General features: G+C 48.1%; 2 protein-coding genes across 2 annotated transcripts; one reads left to right on the forward strand and one right to left on the reverse strand.

The window, feature by feature from the left end:
- Positions 1-4,508: 4,508 nt before the first annotated feature.
- On the reverse strand, positions 4,509-13,050 carry ncbp2 (nuclear cap binding protein subunit 2). The gene is made up of 4 exons (XM_038815628.1): positions 12,839-13,050; positions 10,825-11,006; positions 9,058-9,196; positions 4,509-4,863 (listed from the first exon to the last, which is right to left on the reverse strand). Exons 1-4 carry the CDS (start codon positions 12,911-12,913, stop codon positions 4,765-4,767), a joined length of 495 nt encoding a protein of 164 aa, XP_038671556.1. The 5' UTR covers positions 12,914-13,050; the 3' UTR covers positions 4,509-4,764.
- Positions 13,051-13,053: 3 nt separating this feature from the next.
- si:ch211-162e15.3 (protein NCBP2AS2) lies at positions 13,054-15,361 on the forward strand. The gene has a single exon (XM_038815629.1). It carries the CDS (start codon positions 13,339-13,341, stop codon positions 13,618-13,620), a length of 282 nt encoding a protein of 93 aa, XP_038671557.1. The 5' UTR covers positions 13,054-13,338; the 3' UTR covers positions 13,621-15,361.
- The last annotated feature ends 1,934 nt before the right edge of the window (positions 15,362-17,295 follow it).

Raw genomic sequence — 17,295 nt, forward strand, 5'->3', positions numbered from 1 at the left:
AACATACGCCTCATAAAGCCCGCATCGTCCCAATTTGGGGCGTACACACTAGCAAGTACCACCTTCTCTCCTTGTAGCCTGCCCCTAACCATAACATATCTACCCCCCTTATCCGCCACCACCTCCAATGCCTCAAACAACACATTTTTCCCCACCAGAATCGCCACTCCCCGGTTCTTTACATCCAACCCAGAGTGGAAAACCTGCCCCACCCATCCCTTCCTCAGACGGACCTGGTCCGCCACCTTCAGGTGGGTCTCCTGAAGCATTGCCACATCTGCCTTTAGCCCCTTCAGATGAGCAAATACCCTCGACCGCTTCACCGGCCCATTCAATCCTCTCGCATTCCAGGTGACCAACCGAATCAGAGGGCGTCCGGCCCCCCTCCCCCGTCGACTAACCATAGCCCGTCGACTGCCCGCCCCAGGCCAGCACCCCCTGCCCGACCAAGTCCCCACAGCGACAACACCTCACCTCTGTCCCCCCAGCCCCCACCTGCTCCTTCCTGACCCTACCAGCAGCAACCCGGTATTCCCCCTTCCCCCCCTCCCTTCCCCCCCAGGCTAGGAACCCACCCAGCCACGAACCGTCCTCCATTGTACTTCCGTGGGTCAGCTAACTTCTGCTGACCCCGGAAACTCCCGCCAATAACCCGACCCCTCCCAAAGTGGGATCATCCCCCAATCTATCCCTCCTCCAGGCACCGCTCCAGCGCGGGGAAGAACCAGTTAAGACCCCGCCTCCCCCCATCATCGTCTCCACTCCCCAGCCCCGCAGCACGGGAAACCAGAGGAAAGCCCGCGCTTTTGCACTGCCCCACCACACCCTTCTGACGCAGCTCCCAAATACCAGCCCCACTCCATACCCCCAACCCGACATAGAATACAACAAGCCCCCCCAACCCTCCCCGCAAGATACAAAACTCAAACAACACCCCCATAAATAACCATATCAAAATTGCAAAAGTACAAAAAAAAGAGAACAGAGCAACAGCAGAATCCAGCAATAAAGTATTACAACCGAACCCGCAACCCCCAACCCCTAGTTCAAGTCCAGTTTCTCCGTCCGCACGAAGGCCCACGCCTCCTCCGGGGAATCGAAATAATAATGCCGGTCCGAATAAGTTACCCACAGGCGCGCGGGCTGCAACATTCCGAACTTTATCTTTTTCTTGTAAAGCACCTCTTTTGTCCGATTAAATCCGGACCGCCGCTTAGCCACCTCCGCACTCCAATCCTGGTAGATCCGTACTACCCCATTCTCCCAATTGCTGCTCTTCACCTTCTTGGCCCAGCGCAGCACACACTCCCGATCACTGAACCGGTGGAACCTCACCAGCACCGCACGCGGGGGTTCATTCTCCTTAGGCCTCCTGGCCAATACTCTGTGTGCTCCCTCCAGCTCCAAGGGCAGATGGAAAGACCCGGCCCCCACTAGCGAGTTCAGCATTATAGCCACGTAGGTTGTCAGGTCCGATCCCTCCAGCCCCTCCGCAAGGCCCAAGATCCGCAGATTTTTCCGCCTCATGCGGTGATCAAGCTCCTCGAAGCGGTCCTGCCACTTCTTGTGGAGTGCCTCGTGTCCCTCCACCTTACTCACGAGGATCCCGGCCTCCTCCTCTCGTTCAGTGGCCTGCGTCTGGAACTCCTTGATGGCAGCACCCTGGGTCGTCTGAATCTCCGACAGCCTTCTGTTCGCTTCCTGCAGAGAGCTCAGTACCTCAGCCTTGAAGTCTGCAAAACAGCGCAGGAGAGCAGCTTGTTGCTCCAGGGCCCACTGCTTCCACTCCTCTGGAGCTCCGCCGGCCGCCATCTTGGATTCCTTCCACCGTTTTTTCTGGGGAGCTGCTGCCGTTTTTTCCCCCTTTCCACTCCGAGTTCGAGTCATGGACTGCAGGGAAAGTCGATCAGCACACCTTCTCCCACCGGGAGACGTCAATAAATTTCCGTTTTGGGCTCTAAAAAGAGCCGAAAAGTCAGTTTAAAACGGGAGCTCCCAAATGTGCGGGTTAGGTGGATTGGCCATGCTAAATTGCCCGTAGTGTAAGGTTAATGGGGGGATTGTTGGGTTACGGGTATACGGGTTGCGTGGGTTTGGGTAGGGTGATCATTGCTCGGCACAACATCGAGGGCCGAAGGGCCTGTTCTGTGCTGTACTGTTCTATGTTCTATTCTATGTGTGGCTTCCTACGTCATCGCCGCCACCGGAATCCCATTATGTAAAATTAAGTCCAGTACCACCCTCGCTGTTGTAGGACTTTCTACATGCAGACTCAAAAAGCTCTCCTGGATGCACCTTAAGAATTTTGCCCCCTCTAGGCCTTTCACACTTTGACTACCCATATATTGGAGAGGATGAAATCCCCTACTATTATTACCCGATTGTTTTTACACTTCCCTGAGATTTGTCTATATATCTACTCTTCTATTCCTCCTGACTGTTTGGAGGCCTCTAGTCCACTCCCAGCAATGATTTCCCCCTTTTTGTTTTTAAGTTCTACCCATATGGCCTCAATTGAGGGCCTGATAAGGTATCATTAGTGGCACTAATAAAGGTTATTAATTGACTGCTTGATCAATAGTGTGACCCCCACCTCTTCTCTTACACCCCCTCATCTCACCTGAAGATCCCATACCCCAGAATATTGAGCTGCCAATCCTGCCCCTCCCTCAACCATGTCTCTGTGATAGCAATACTATCATGCTCCCATATGTTAATCAACACCCTCAATTAATCTGCCTAACCTGTAAGACTCCTTGCATTAAAATAAATGCCATGCAGCCTTGCCATATTCCCTTGTATCTTAACATGTCTATCTTCACTCTGCCTTCCAGACTGACATGGTTTTTCATCTATAACTTGGCTATGCATCATCCCCTTATGTATCTCCACTCAATGTCCCATTGTCAGCCAAATTAGTTTAACCAAGGGTGGCATGTAGCAGTGGTTAGTACACGGACTGCAGCGCTGAGGACCGGGGTTTGAATCCTGGCATGGGTCACTGTCCGTGCAGAGTTTGCACATTCTACCCGTCTGCTTGGGTTTCACCTCCACAACCCAAAGATGTACAGGCTAGGTGGATTGGCCACGCTAAATTTCCCCGAAATAATTGGGTACTCTAAAAAAAAAAAAAAAATTTTTAAAAATTAGTTTAACCAGCCCCGCGTCCAACAGCAATTAGCAAATATTCCCGCAAGGATGTTGGTCCCATTCTGTTTCAGGAGCAACCCATCCAACTTGTACAGGTCCCACCTTCCCCAGAGTCGGGCCCAGTGATTCAGGAAACTAAAGCCTTCCCTCCTGCACCATCTCTTCAGTCACATATTCACCTGCTCTATCATTTTATTCCTATACTCACTAGCATGTGGCAGCTGGAGTAATCCAGAGATTACAAACTTTGAGGTCCTCCTTTTCAATCTGCTGTCTCGCTCCCTAAATTCCTGTTGCACAACCTCATCCCTCTTTCAGTCATTGGTACCAGTGGAAACCACGTCCTGACTATTCACATTCCCCCTTCAGAATGCTCTGCAGCCATTCAGTGACATCCCTGGCACTGGCATCAGGGAGGTAATACCACCCTGGTGTCACATCGGCAGCCACAGAAATGCCTGCTTGCACCCCCACTATTGAGTCTCCAACCACTATTTTTCTTCCATCCCCATCCCCCCCCCCCCCCTAATGCAGCTGAGCTACCCACAGAGCCATGAACTTGGCTCTGGCTGTATTCTCCATAACTATCACATTCACCGTTTTCCAACACACAAAAATGGTTTAGATGCTCTCTGGGGCTTTCCTGACCACTTGCCTACTAATTCTTCAGGCTGGTGGTCACCCATCCCTTCTCTGACTGCACTTCCTTAAGCTGCGGGGTGACCATGTTCGAACAAAAATACTTCTGGAGCAACAGCAAAGAATGTGCGAGATACTAGCAGCAATTGTGGTCTTAGAGAAATTGGAGGAGTCCATCCAGGCCTTCGTGATGTCTGTCTGTCCATGGACTGAGCTACCAAACGAGTACATGCAATAGCTTTCATACTCAGTGTCACTTTAAATTCGCTACATGTTGCCTTGGCTATTCCTTACCTGACTGATCTAGAACAAAGTGTTCTCAGGCTAAGCAGGGAATGCAGCTGCGTGGAGTTTGCACATTCTTTGTGTCTGCATGGGTTTCCTCGGGTGCTGCGGTTTCCTCCCACAGTCCAAAGATGTGCAGGTTACATGGATTGGCTATGCTAAGGTGCCCCCATGTGACCAAAGGTTAGTTGGGGTTACAGTAATGGGGCAGGATTGGATCTGTGTAGGGTGGTCTTTCAAATGGTTGGTGCATAGTTTATTGGCCGAATGGCTTCCTTCTGCACTGTAGGGGTTCTATGATTCTATGAACCTTAGAAATTGATTTTTCAGGTTTCAGGAGTATTTCAAATTGCTATTTCAATCATCCTAACTTCAGTTATAAGAAAATGCATACAAGATTTGTAACGTCTTTTGCATTAAGTTACAAAGGCAACTTAAACAATCTAATTTTTATTCTGTTTTTATTAGGAGTGACAAAAATTACAACTTTAAAAAGAACCAAAATTGGACACAATGATTGCACCTCAGAAACTGGGTGGGTCTTTAAAGAGTTCATTGGCCGATGAAAGAGTGAACAGCACAAAGCTGTTAACATGTCAGCTGTTTTCTTCAATCCCAGCTGTATTCTTCAATCCCAGATTTCTATGAAGATTCTACCTTCATTATCTCAAATGTACAGTTGGTGAAAGTCTAAAATTTCTGTCTTGGTTCTGGGACTCTCTGCATCTGGACTAGTTTTCCAAATCCACCTCTTCCAGCGTCATAATCTGTCCTATATTCATCACGTACCTGCAAAATACAAATATATTAGGAAATCAAACTGCGTGTTGCCCATAAATACAGAGGAACTGAATGTATCCAATGGTATAACATTAAGTTTGTATTTTGTTTAGTTGATTCCTGAATTGTTACACCTTGATGAATGTTGACAGTGTCAGTGTTGACAGCCTGGCCTTAAGTGGATGACGAAAAGATTATGATCCCCAGTTTTGCTGAAATTCAATCTGTTGGCGGAGGAACAGGTATGCGAGCGGGTGAGGGAGGCAATTCGGGTATATGTGGAGATAAATAATACGGGGGAGGTCTCGCTAGCCACGGGAGGCGTTGAAGGCAGTGGTGAGAGGGGAGTGCATATCGATACAGGCACACAGGGAGAAAGCGAAGCGGGTAGAAATGGAAAGGCGAGTAGAGGAGATCCTGCAGATAGACAGGAGATACTCGGAAGTCCCGGAGGCGGGGCTGTTGAAGAAGCTGCAGATTAAATTTGTTATCTACTGGGAAGGCAGTGGGGCAGTTGAGAAGGGTCAGAGAGGCGGTGTATGAATATGGTGAGAAGGCAAGCAGAATGCTGGCGCACAGTTGAGGAAGCAAGAGTCGGCGAGGGAGATCGGGAAAGTGAAGGACAGAGGGGGAACGTGGTTTTGGATCCGGTGGAGGTGAATGGGGTAATTAGGGATTTTTACAGTGGGCTGTATGAGTTGAAAACCCCAGCGGGGGTGGAGGGGATGAGGCGGTTTTAGGGAGGGTTGGGGTTCCCGAGGCTGGAAGAGGAGCTGCTGGAGGGTCTGGGACCCTAATTGGGCTGGTAGAAGTGGTGGAGGGGCTGGAGGCTGGACCCAGGTCCGGATGGATACCCAGTGGAGTTTTATAAAAGGTTCTCGGGGGTTCTGGGGTCCTTGTTGGTAAGGGCGTTTAATGAGACAAGGGAGCGGGTGGTGCTCTCCCCTCCACCCTAACGATGTCGCAGGCCTCGATCTCTCGGATTCTGAAGCAGGATAAGGATCAGTCCCTATCAGGCACCGTTGGCGAGGCTGCACCGGGGACAAGGCAAGGATGTCTACTCTCCCCACTGCTGTTTGCCTTGGCTATGGAGCAGTTGGCGATGGCGCTGAGAGTGTCGCAGGACTGGCAGGGGAGGTGGGGTGGGGGGGTGGCATATGGTCTCGCTTTACGCTATTATTGTACATTTCGGACCTGCTGTGGGAGGGGGGGGGGGGGGGTATTGGAGGGATTGTGGGAATCCTAGAGGAATTTGGCTGGTTTTCAGGGTAAAAATTGAACATGGGTAAAAATGAGGTCTTTCCGATTCAGGCGAGGGGGACAGGAAAAGAGATTGGGGGAGATGCCATTCAAGGTGGTAGGGGGAGCTTTCGGTATCTGGTCATCCATGGAGTGGGAGTAGCTACACAAGCGGAATCTGGCTCGGTTGGTAGAGCAGATGAAGGGGGACTTTTGGGGGTGGGATGCACCCCTGCTGTCACTTGCAGGGAGAATCCAGATGTAAAGATGACGGTACGCCCAAGGTTCTTGTTTGTTTTCCAGAGCCTTCCAATTTTTATCCCCAAGGCATTTTTAAGAAGGTGAATGTGGTGATCTCAGGGTTTGTGTGGGTGGGTAAAACCCTGAGGGTGAAAAAGGGTGCTGCTGGAGCGGGGTCGGGGGGGGGGGGGGGGGGGGGGGCTGACCCTTCCAAACTTTATAAATGATTCCTGGCCGGCAAACATAGCGATGGTCAGCAAGTGGGTAGTGGGAGAGGTGACAGAATGGTTACAGGTGGAGGCGGTCTCATGTAGGGACACACGTTTGGGGGCTCTGTTAACGGCGCCGAGGCTGTTCTCATCAGCCAGGTACTTCACATGTCCGGTAGTAGTGGCAGCCTTAAGGGTGTGGGGACAGTGGAGGTAGCACATGGGGATGGAGGGCATTGGTGTGGGCACTGATCTGTGGTAATCATCAGTTTGTTCCGGGGTGGGCTGGATGGGGGGGTTCCGTGGGTGGCAGCGGGCAAGGATCGAGCGGTTTGGGCATTTGAGAGGTGAGATAAACTCAGTCTGTTCTCACTGGAACGACCGAGGTTGAGAGACGACTTGAAGAGGACTACAAGATTGTGAGTAGCGTGGACAGAGTGGATAGTCAGATGCTCTTTCCGGGTAGGAGAGCCAAGTACTAGTGGACATTGGTCTAAAATGCATGGGGAAAAGTTAGAACAGAAGTGCGAGGCAAGTTTTTGTACACATAGGGTGATATATATATGGAACGCGCTGCCTGGGGAGGTGGTGAGAGCAGATACAATAGCAGCATTTAAGGGGCATCTAGACAAATATATAAATAGGGTGGGAACAGAAGGATACGGACTCCAAGTGCATATGAATTTAGTTTAGGCAGGTACCATGATCGGCGCAGGCTTGGAGGGCCGAAGGGCCTCTTCCTGCCTGTACTGTCCTTTGTTTACAGACGAGGGCTTTCCATGTCTGGAAGAGTTGGAGGAGGAGTTTGAGCTGCCTGGAAAGAATGGGTTCCGTTACTTGCCGGTGAGGGACTTTGCGCGGAGGCAGGTATCGACCTTTCCGCAGCCGCCACCCATGGGCTAAAGGACAAGGTGGAGTCGAAAACAGGAAGGTATCGGGAGATTTATAAGGAGCTGATGGAATGGATGCATATGACTGTGGCCCGGATGAGCAGGTTCTTTGAAGGGGTGGAGGATAGGTGTGAGCGGTGTGGGGGTGGGCCTGCGAATCATGTCCATATGTTTTGGGTATGTCCGAGGTTTAGGGGATTCTGGCAGGGGTTCGCTGACGTCACGTCGGGGGGCTGAAGGTAGGGGTGGTTCCGAGACCAGAGGTGGCGATCTTTGGTGTGTCAGACAACCTGGGAGTCCAGGGGGTGAGAGAAGCCGATGTCTTGGCCTTTGCCTTCCTGGTAGCCCGGAGACGGATTTTATTGGCATGGAGGGACTCAGATCCCCTGAAATCAGGGGTATGAGTAGTGACATGGCTGGGTTTCTCAGGATTCGCCCGAATGTGGCAGCCGGGGGGGGGGGGGGGGGGTGTACGCACCTACAGTAATATATAATATTAGGCGTTAACAGACAAGTTCCAATCATAATTCAACTGCCGGGACTGGTTATTTTTTAACCACTGGTTGATAATGCAAGTGATGCTCCACTTATTATAAACATAAGTAAAACAAAGATATAGAGGGACAGGTTGTGTTAAGGAAGCAGAAGGACCTGGATAGGCGAGGAGAGTGGGCAAAGATGTGGCAGGTGGATTATAATGTGGAACGGTGTGAGGTTATGCACTTTGGTAGGAAGAATAGAGGCATACACTATTTTCTAAATGGGAAAAAGCTTTGGAAATCAAAAGCACAAAGGGACATACAAGTCCTAATTCAGGATTCTCTTAAGGTTAACGTGCAGGTTCAGTTGCCAGTTAAGAAGGCAAATGCAATGTTAGCATTCATGCCGAGAGGGCTAGAATACAAAAACAGGTATGTACGTCTGAGGCTGTAGACGGTCCTGGTCGTACCCCATTTGGAGTATTGTGAGCAGTTTTGGGCTCCGTATCTAAGGAAGGATATGCTGGCCTTGGAGAGGGTCCAGAGGAGGTTCATAAGAATGAAACCCGGAATGAAGGACTTGTCGTACGAGGAAGGGTTGCGGATACTGGGTCTGTACTTGATGGAATTTAGAAAGATGAGGGGGGGATCTCATTGAAACTTATAGAATACTGAGAGGCCTAGATAGAGTCAACGTGGAGAGGATGTTTCCAGTAAGAGAAACTAGAACCCGAGGGCATAGCCTCAGACTGAAGGGACCATCCTTTAAAACAGAGATGAAAAGGAATTTCTTCTGCCAGTGGGTGGTGAATCTATGGAATTCATTGCCACAGAAGGCTATGGAGGCCAAGTCAGTGTCTTATAAGACAGTGATAGATAGGTTCTTGATTAATAAGGGGATCAGGGGTTATGGGCAGAAGGTACGAGAATGGGGATGAGAAACATATCAGCCATGATTGAATGGCGGAGCAGACTCGATGGCCAAAAGGCCTAATTCTGCTCCTATGTCTTATGGTCTAAACATTTTTGAAATTCATACGATGGTGATAATTATTTGAGTGCATATTTTGAAAAGATTGTGTTTGATCTTTTGAGTTTTCATTTTACAAAATTTGATTGCATGCACAGTATCATACTGAAACGTACCTGACCACCAGATTTCCCTCGACCAAACTGTCTGCCTTCTTTGAAGCCAGTATCCCAATCTGTTCTAATAATTCGATCATCCAAGCGCGTTCCATTAATAAATCTCATGCACTGTTCAGCATCACTACGTGTGTAATATCTAATTAAATCATTAAGAATAAGTCACCACTTGAACAGGTACTGATGCATAAAGATAGGGATTCATCAGCAATCAACTTTTCACTGTTTTTCAGTGAAATTTCCATGTTTTTAGATGAGGCATATCGATAGAGGAGTAGAATACTTCCATGCTCTTTGCAAATGGTTCCCATGTTATACATGGACGCCTGGGATAATGCAAGCACACATGCAAAATAAAGCTCCTTTTTAGGTTCTACCGACAAGGGAAAACTGAAAATCTGCTTTCACGCTCAGCCCAACGCTACTCTAAATGAGCTTTGAGATGATCAAGTGTGGGTGGGGATGTCCTCAGAAAATGTACTCCAGTATAGAAAACTAAAGACATATTAGAAAAAAATAATTGTACTAAGTAGCTAGAATATAAAGAGAAGTAAATTTTGCTGCAGCTAGACAAAGCCCTGGTTAGACCACATCTGGTTAGACCAGATGTGTACTAATTCTGGGCAATGCAGCTCAAAGTTGAAATTGGCATTGCTGCGCAGAGTTACCAGAATGTTAGAGCACCAAGAATGATAGATTCTGAGGAGCGATTATAAAAAATAGGCTTATATTTCCTGGAATAGATTAAAGGGTGATTTGATTCAACTTTTTAGGAATCTGAAATGTTTCGATGGGGTAGATCAAGAGAAACCTGGTTGGGAAGTTTAGGACAAAGAGACATAATTTAGGGAAGGCGATGACGTAGTGGTATTATCACCCAACTGGAAAACCAGAGTAATGCTCTGAGGATCCAGGTTCAAATCCTGCCACTGCGAATGGCAAAATTTGAATTTAACAAAAAAAAAATTCTGGAATTGAAAAGTCCAATGATGATCATGAACCCATAAGTCAATTGTTGTAAAAACCCATCTGGTTCACTAATGTCCCTTTAAGGAAGGATCTCTGCCGTCGTTACCTGATCTGGCCTCCATGAGACTTTAGACCCATAACAATGTGGTTGACTCTTAACTGCCCCCTCAAGGGCAATTACAGATGAGCAAAAAATGTGGGCACAGCCTGCGATGCCCACGTCCCATAAACAAATAAAGAAAATCTTAAAAACAAGAGCTGAGCCATTGGGCACTAAGGAGAGCCATTGGGCGCTACTTCTCCATGCAAAAGTGTGAACCTGTCTCTACAGAAAGCATTAGATGATATCTATCAGCAATGATAGCACTGAATGGAAGGAAAGGCTTATGGGGGCTTCTTATCCGTCTTTCAGATGAGGTTGTAAACCAAAGGCACCTTCTTGATGGAAGTAAAAGATCGTATGGCACTATATTGAAGGGTAAATAAGTTATCACTAATGCCCTGACAAACATTTATCCCTCAATTAACACTACAAAATCAAATTACTGGACTGTTATCCCAATGCTGGTACTGAGAGTTTGATGTGCGTAAAGTGGCTATCAGATTTCCTGCATTACACTTCAAAATACTTCACTGCCTAAAACACTTGGGATGTCTGCGGTCACGAAAGGCATTGTAGAAATGCAATTTTGCCTTTTTAAGGCCAAGACACTTTATATTAGTCCACTACAGTTTTACTTATCTAATGAAACTAACTGCTATTTGAAAATACTTGACATAGTAGCGCATAAAAGATACTCCACAAAACAGAATCCGCATGAAGTTTTCTTGATTTTGTCCAAACCCATGATGATTCGCTTAACATCACCACTTTTTGAGAAGAGTTCATAGATTTGCTCCTCCGTAGTATAAAACGACAGATTCCCAACATAGAGAGTGCAGCTGTATCTCAGTAATTTGTCCTGCTCATATCGGCTTCCCTTAAAAACAAAGATTTTAAAGTTAAAAAACAAATTAGATTTATGCACAGTAGCACTATTCTACAATCTAATGCATGATATCAAGGGAGAAATTCAACACTGCGCCTAATTTTGGAAGGGAGGGGAGATGAATTTCAGCTCACAAACATCCAGACCCAAAGTATGCCAGCTGCCAAAGTGGAATCTGGTGACTTCTGGGTGTTCTCTTGAAACAGATGTTAAGTACTGTGCATTATCAATCTGTGATTTACACCAATGTCTTGGAGCACATCAGAAGCCAGAATATGTTGAATTTTCCCCTCGTTATCTGCTAATTCGGACATCAAGTTCTCAAGTCAAACTCCTGGCCGGTAACATGCTGTGGAGTGAAATAACCAGGTTTATTGATGGCAACCTCACTTTTGAGCTTGTTATTCATGTTTTCAAGCTCTATGCCAAACATTTGAGCACATAATCAAAGCTGACACTTCAGCCAGTGCTGAGGGAGCACTTCAATTTTGAAAGTGTCATCTTTCAGATAAGACCCTACACTGAATTCACCAGTTCAGAAGAACATGAAAATGAAATGAAAATTGCTTATTGTCACAAGTAGGCTTCAAATGAAGTTACTGTGAAAAGCCCCTAGTCGCCACATTCCGGCACCTGTTCGGGGAGGCTGGTACGGGAATTGAACCATGCTGCTGGCCTGCCTTGGTCTGCTTTAAAAGCCAGCTATTTAGCCGTGCTAAACCAGCCCCTGGTTAGCATTAAAGATGCCTTGGCACAACCTGAAAAGGAACAGTGGAGTTACTTCTCAATCATCACCTATGAAAGTACATTAAGGGGTCACTTATCTCATTTATTTTTGTAGGATCTCACTGTGCAAAATCCCCAAGAAAATCTACAATTCAAAATTCATTAAATGGCTGATAATTGGAATATCAGATTAAAAGTGGACCATTCAGCCATTGGGCTGTTGCATCGTTCTACTGAATCATAGCTGATCGGTTTCTCAACTGAATTGACTCACCTCCCCAGATACACTTACATGATTTTTTTAAAATTGGCAACATTTGGTCTTGAATATTTTTATTGTACTGGCACTCTCAGTCTTTTTGGGGGGGGGGGGGGGGGGGGGGGGGAAGAGAAAGAGTTCCAGATTTCCACCACCTTTTGTGAAAAGCACGTCTTGTTTTCAGTACTGAATGACCGATCTCTAAATTTAAGAGTTTGCTCCTTGTCCTGGATTTCTCTCATAGCCTTCCTGAGTTGCAGTGCCATATACTGAATACATTACTGAATACTGTCTGACCAAGGCTCTGCACAAAGACACAGCTTCTACTCCTTCCCATCCCTTTGCGATAAAGGCCAACATTCCATTAATAATTAAAACATCCAAAATCCCTTTGATCCTCTACAGTCCCAGCTTTCTTACCCGTAAGAAAATATTATCACTGGCCTCTCACGGATCCAAATCCAACCTCACACTTGCCCACACTTAACTCCATCCGCCAACACTCCCGCCCACCTCACTTTAATCTAGCTGCCAATTAATTTCTGTCAACTTCCTGTGCCTGGTAATATTAGGTGTCAAACACAAACACTGTCCCTTGATCCAAGCCATGCTGGGGATGTAAACGGCAACTATTTTATTGCCAGGTGGAAATCGTGCTTTTTTTTCTTGGTTTTGCTTCCCCCAAGAAATTGGAACTGAATTAACGGGGAGGCGGGAGCTCATGCAGCTCACTCACTGTCTAGTTACCCGTTGACTGTGATGGGAGAGGTAAGTAGTGGTGCGCTGGTTAGCGGTCAGTTGTCACTTGACTCGCTGCCAGTTTGTGAGGACACATTACCCGAAAGTGCTGGTCCCGGTATTGACTCAGCTCCACGTGGGAGTCACTGGTGAGAGCGTTCAGCACCACCGCCATGGCGCCCGACAGGCGAGAGAGCCGCGGCGCTCAGCGACCGGAGCCAGGAAATCGACCGCACGCAACCGGAAACCGACGGCTATCTCCGTCCCCCTCGGTGTTGTCGTCCCCCGCTTAAACCCGTCCGGGCCGCCACCCGTGCCGATGGTCCCAGTCCGTGCCGATGGTCCCCGCCCGATCCGAGAATCCAAGAACAAGGTCACGCTCGGCGGTTTGCACAGTTTTATTTTACTTGTCGCGCGCGTTGAATAGCAGGAATAAAAAAACGATCGAGCAACGAGATGCAAAGAGAATCTTTTAAAACAAAACGATTCGTCCTGCAGCGGGACTGCCGATCGCCGAGGCGGTCGAACCGTTTCCATGGAGATGGGGGAGGGAATGGATGGCCGAGCGGTGAGCCGGGAGGGTGACGGTGCGACCCCGCCATGGTGCTGCGGAGGCTCCTGATGTCGGTGCTCAACAACGCGCGGCTGATCGAGAAGCTGTCCGAGACGCCGCCCATGCGCCAGGCGGCCCGCCTCACCGTCTACCTGCTGAGCCGCCTGGAGCGTGGCGGCCGGCAGGCGGCCGAGCGGCTGCGGGAGCGGGCGGACGCGCCCCGCAGGCTGAGTGAGCTGAACAAGAAGGTGACCCGGCTCCGGGACACCTGGGCGAAGGAGCTGAGGCAGCGCGCCAACGAGGCCCGGGGCCAGAAGAAGCAGAAATGAAAGAAGGGCCCGGGCCGGGGGGGGATGGTTCCTCACCCCCGCCAGCACTGCAGCCAGGAGGGGCATTTCGTAGAGTTTCTCCATTTGGGTAATGCAGCAGTCCTGGGGAGAGAGACCCCCCAAAACAAACTCCCCTTCAGCCTTCACATGGTGCTCGGACCGGAATACCGTCCATCCAGCTTCACATCCTTGAGGATTCATGTGCATGCATTGTGGAAGATAAAACCAGGATCATCAGCAACATTGGACTGCTGTCCAGGGTTTGAAATTGGTTTAATTTGACAATTTGCCTCTGTTACCCCCTCTGTCGATGCATTTTAAACACCGCGGGGCTTCATTCGGGGTAATATGAGCCAACCGAGATGCACACAGTTCGTCAGATACAGACAGACCGGGCGTTGAGTTGGTTCGAAGAATTTTGGCGGGGTGGGGGGGATATCTTATTTGCCTTATTACATGTACAACTTGTTCTAGCAAATACTTTTCCTTTTACAAAATGAAAAACTTGCATAGTGCTCCTATTTGTGTCGAAAGGTATTTTGAAATAAAAGGCAGTGCGGTTCAGGAAATAATAGCTCGACAGTGTTCACAGTAAGGCACTTTGATTTTGGAAGGTTGCTCGCCTATTTTAATCGGTGAGTCCACAATGCATGGATGTTTTTTGTTATTGAGAGATTGAGGCAAAGGAACAAAATCTTTTTCGTTTTTGTTTTCGTAGCTGGCATCCAAGAGTACCTTAAATGTCACAAGGCCCTTCATGGGACCGTTATCAGACATAACTTCAGACTGAGCCACATGAAGAAATATTAGGACAGGCATTCAAAAGCTTGGTCAAAGAGGTAGATTTGAAGGAGTGTCTTGTAAAGAGCATGAGAGATTTAGGAAGGGAATCCCAAGCCTTAGACCGGAAGTTGTGGGTGAAAATGTAGTCCAGGAGTGCCATCATGTGGTGTAATACTTTTTTTCTTAAATTTGTTGCAGCAGAAGAGGTCTGCTGCAGAATATGAAAGCAATTGCTCAGGGGGGACGTTTTAGTCAGACAGATCTGGCACGACGCAGGACTTTGGCACTCAAAGCCCAGTTAAAAATGTGAGTAGCTGAACAAAGTGGAAAAGTAAAGCTGTGATCGGAGGATCACATTTCCCTTCTCCTGTATGTCGAGAGCTGACGAGCCTCCTGACCTTCCCCACTAACACTTCAAACATGAACAGCTGCAACAAACAGAGGAAAGAGGGGGCCGGAGAGGGGCTCAACGGGCATTAAACCCAACCCACCCACCAGAATTTGGGGTATTTACTCACTTTTCCCCAGTGCATACAATGACCACTGATGTAAGTTTACACATTATACTGCACTGGCTTTTATTATCCCCTAAATTCAGAATTTGAGTTCAGCCATGATTGGATTTGAATTCACATTCTCTGACTTAATAGTTCAGTAACATCATGGGGTATGGTAGTACTATGATTGGTGACAAAATGCAAGATTTCAGCAGGAGTTAAATAAACAGTGGCAAAATGCATTTAACAAGAGAGGGACTGATCTAACAGTCTGCAGTATGTCAAACATGTCAAGATATCAATAATAGTACTAGGATGTATTGTATGATCTCATAACAGGAATTCCACAATGAAATAACATTACCATGCAAGTGCTGTTGTTAGGGACTGTAACAAATGGACAGTATTTTTGTGATATTTATTGAGGGCCAATAAACTAAGAACTTACTGTTCCTTGAAAAGTGTCTTGGGATTTTTATTCACCTGAACATTAACACCTTATCTGAAATATGGCATTGTGAACTCCAGAAATCAATCACCCTGACATGCAGGTCAAGTGACCAGAGCCAATATAGGACAACACCTCACATAACTCCCAGCAAAATTTAACATATAAAGATTCAGCCAACACGTGACTGGCGAATACTGGTTCGACCTGGCAAAGTTTTTAAAAATCCAGTCATTTTATTTGCACCCAGTGCTCCAAGGGGTCTTACTCTGATTGGCCCATTTGATTTTTTAAAAATATATTTTTTATTCTCCTTTTTCACACATTTTCTCCCAAATTTACACCCAACAACAAATAGTCAATAACGGATGTAATGTTTTTTTTTATAAATTTAGAGTACCCAATTCATTTTTTTTTTCAATTGAGGGGCAATTTAGCGTGGCCAATCCACCTACCCTGCACATCTTTGGGTTGTGGGGGTGAAACCCACGCAAACACGGGGAGAATGTGCAAACTCCACACGGACAGTGACCCAGAGCCGGGATCGAACCTGGGACCTCGGCGCCGTGAGGCAGCAGGGCTAACCCTCTGCGCCACCGTGCTGCCCGCGGATGTAATGTTAATCACCGCAACATTCACACACATCTTCTACCCGCTCAAAGAGCCTGCTCATCCTCGCCCTTGTAAGGAGGCCCATTTGATTCATTCAATCGCGCTGTTGCTGGGCAGAAAAGCCTACGGCCAAGAGCAAAAATTGAAAGTGAGGCAGGAGCTAGCAGGAAATGGATCGGCCAGAAACGGAGAAGCGGGAGAGAGGAGGAGACAACAGTAACTGAGTGGCGGCAGAGGCCAGGGGAGGCTGTGAGAGGAGGGGCTCGAGCCTCCGAGAGAGGAGTGTGAGAGAGAAGGGTGTGTGAGAGGTGTGTGTGTGTGCGAGGGGTGTGTGTGTGTAAGACTGGGACGGGTGTGAGAGGTGTATGTGTGAATGAGAGGTGTGTGCATGGGTGATGTGTCTAGAGAGGTGTGTGTGAGAGACAGGTGTGTGCGTGTGTCTAATATGAGAATCCACTTTTCCAGCATCACTCCTTCCATTGAAGATAGCAACTTGTCGGGCTACACGCTTCAAGCAGACAAAATCGAAGTCCTCAGCAGAGGGCTCAATTTCTGTACCACCACATAAATAGACCCCATCAGTCTCGTGGCAGACACGGAGGAATTCATCAGGCGAATGAGACAACCAATGAACCAGAACAGCAGACCGAGAGATCTACGGTGCGGCAACCGAAGAGGAAAGAGTCGAATTGGACCCCTCCGGAAGGCCGCTGCCCTAGACTGAACATGTATGTCAAGCCGTCAGGAATCGCTTCAATGCCAGATTCATCAGTCGTATTCACAAGACAGCCCCGAACGTCACCCAAGCACAACGCAGTGCCATCCGCGCTCTCAAGACCAACCGCAACATCGTCATCAAACCAGCAGAGAAAGGAGGGGCCACCATCATACTGAACAGAACGGACGACTGCAAAGAAGTGTACCGACAACTCAACGACCAGGAACACTACAGACAGTTACCCGCAGATCCGACCAAGGAACACACCCTCCAACTCAACAGACTGAGCAAGACCTTGGACCCAGACCTTCAGAGCACCCTACGTGCTCTCATCCCACGTACTCCCCGCATTGGAGATCTCTGCTGCCTCCCGAAAATACATAAGGCCAACACACCAGGCCGGCCTATCGTATCAGGCAATGGGACCCTGTGTGAGAACCTCTCTGGCTACATCGAGGGCATCTTGAAACCCATCGTACAAGGAACGCCCAGCTTCTGTCGCGACACAGTGGACTTCTTACAGAAACTCAGCACCAATGGACCAGTTGAACCAGGAACATTCCTTGTCGCAATGGACGTCTCGGCACTCTACACCAGCATCCCCCATGATGGCGGCA

Source organism: Scyliorhinus canicula, chromosome 13, assembly GCF_902713615.1.
Source record: "Scyliorhinus canicula chromosome 13, sScyCan1.1, whole genome shotgun sequence".
Lineage (NCBI taxonomy): Eukaryota > Metazoa > Chordata > Chondrichthyes > Carcharhiniformes > Scyliorhinidae > Scyliorhinus > Scyliorhinus canicula.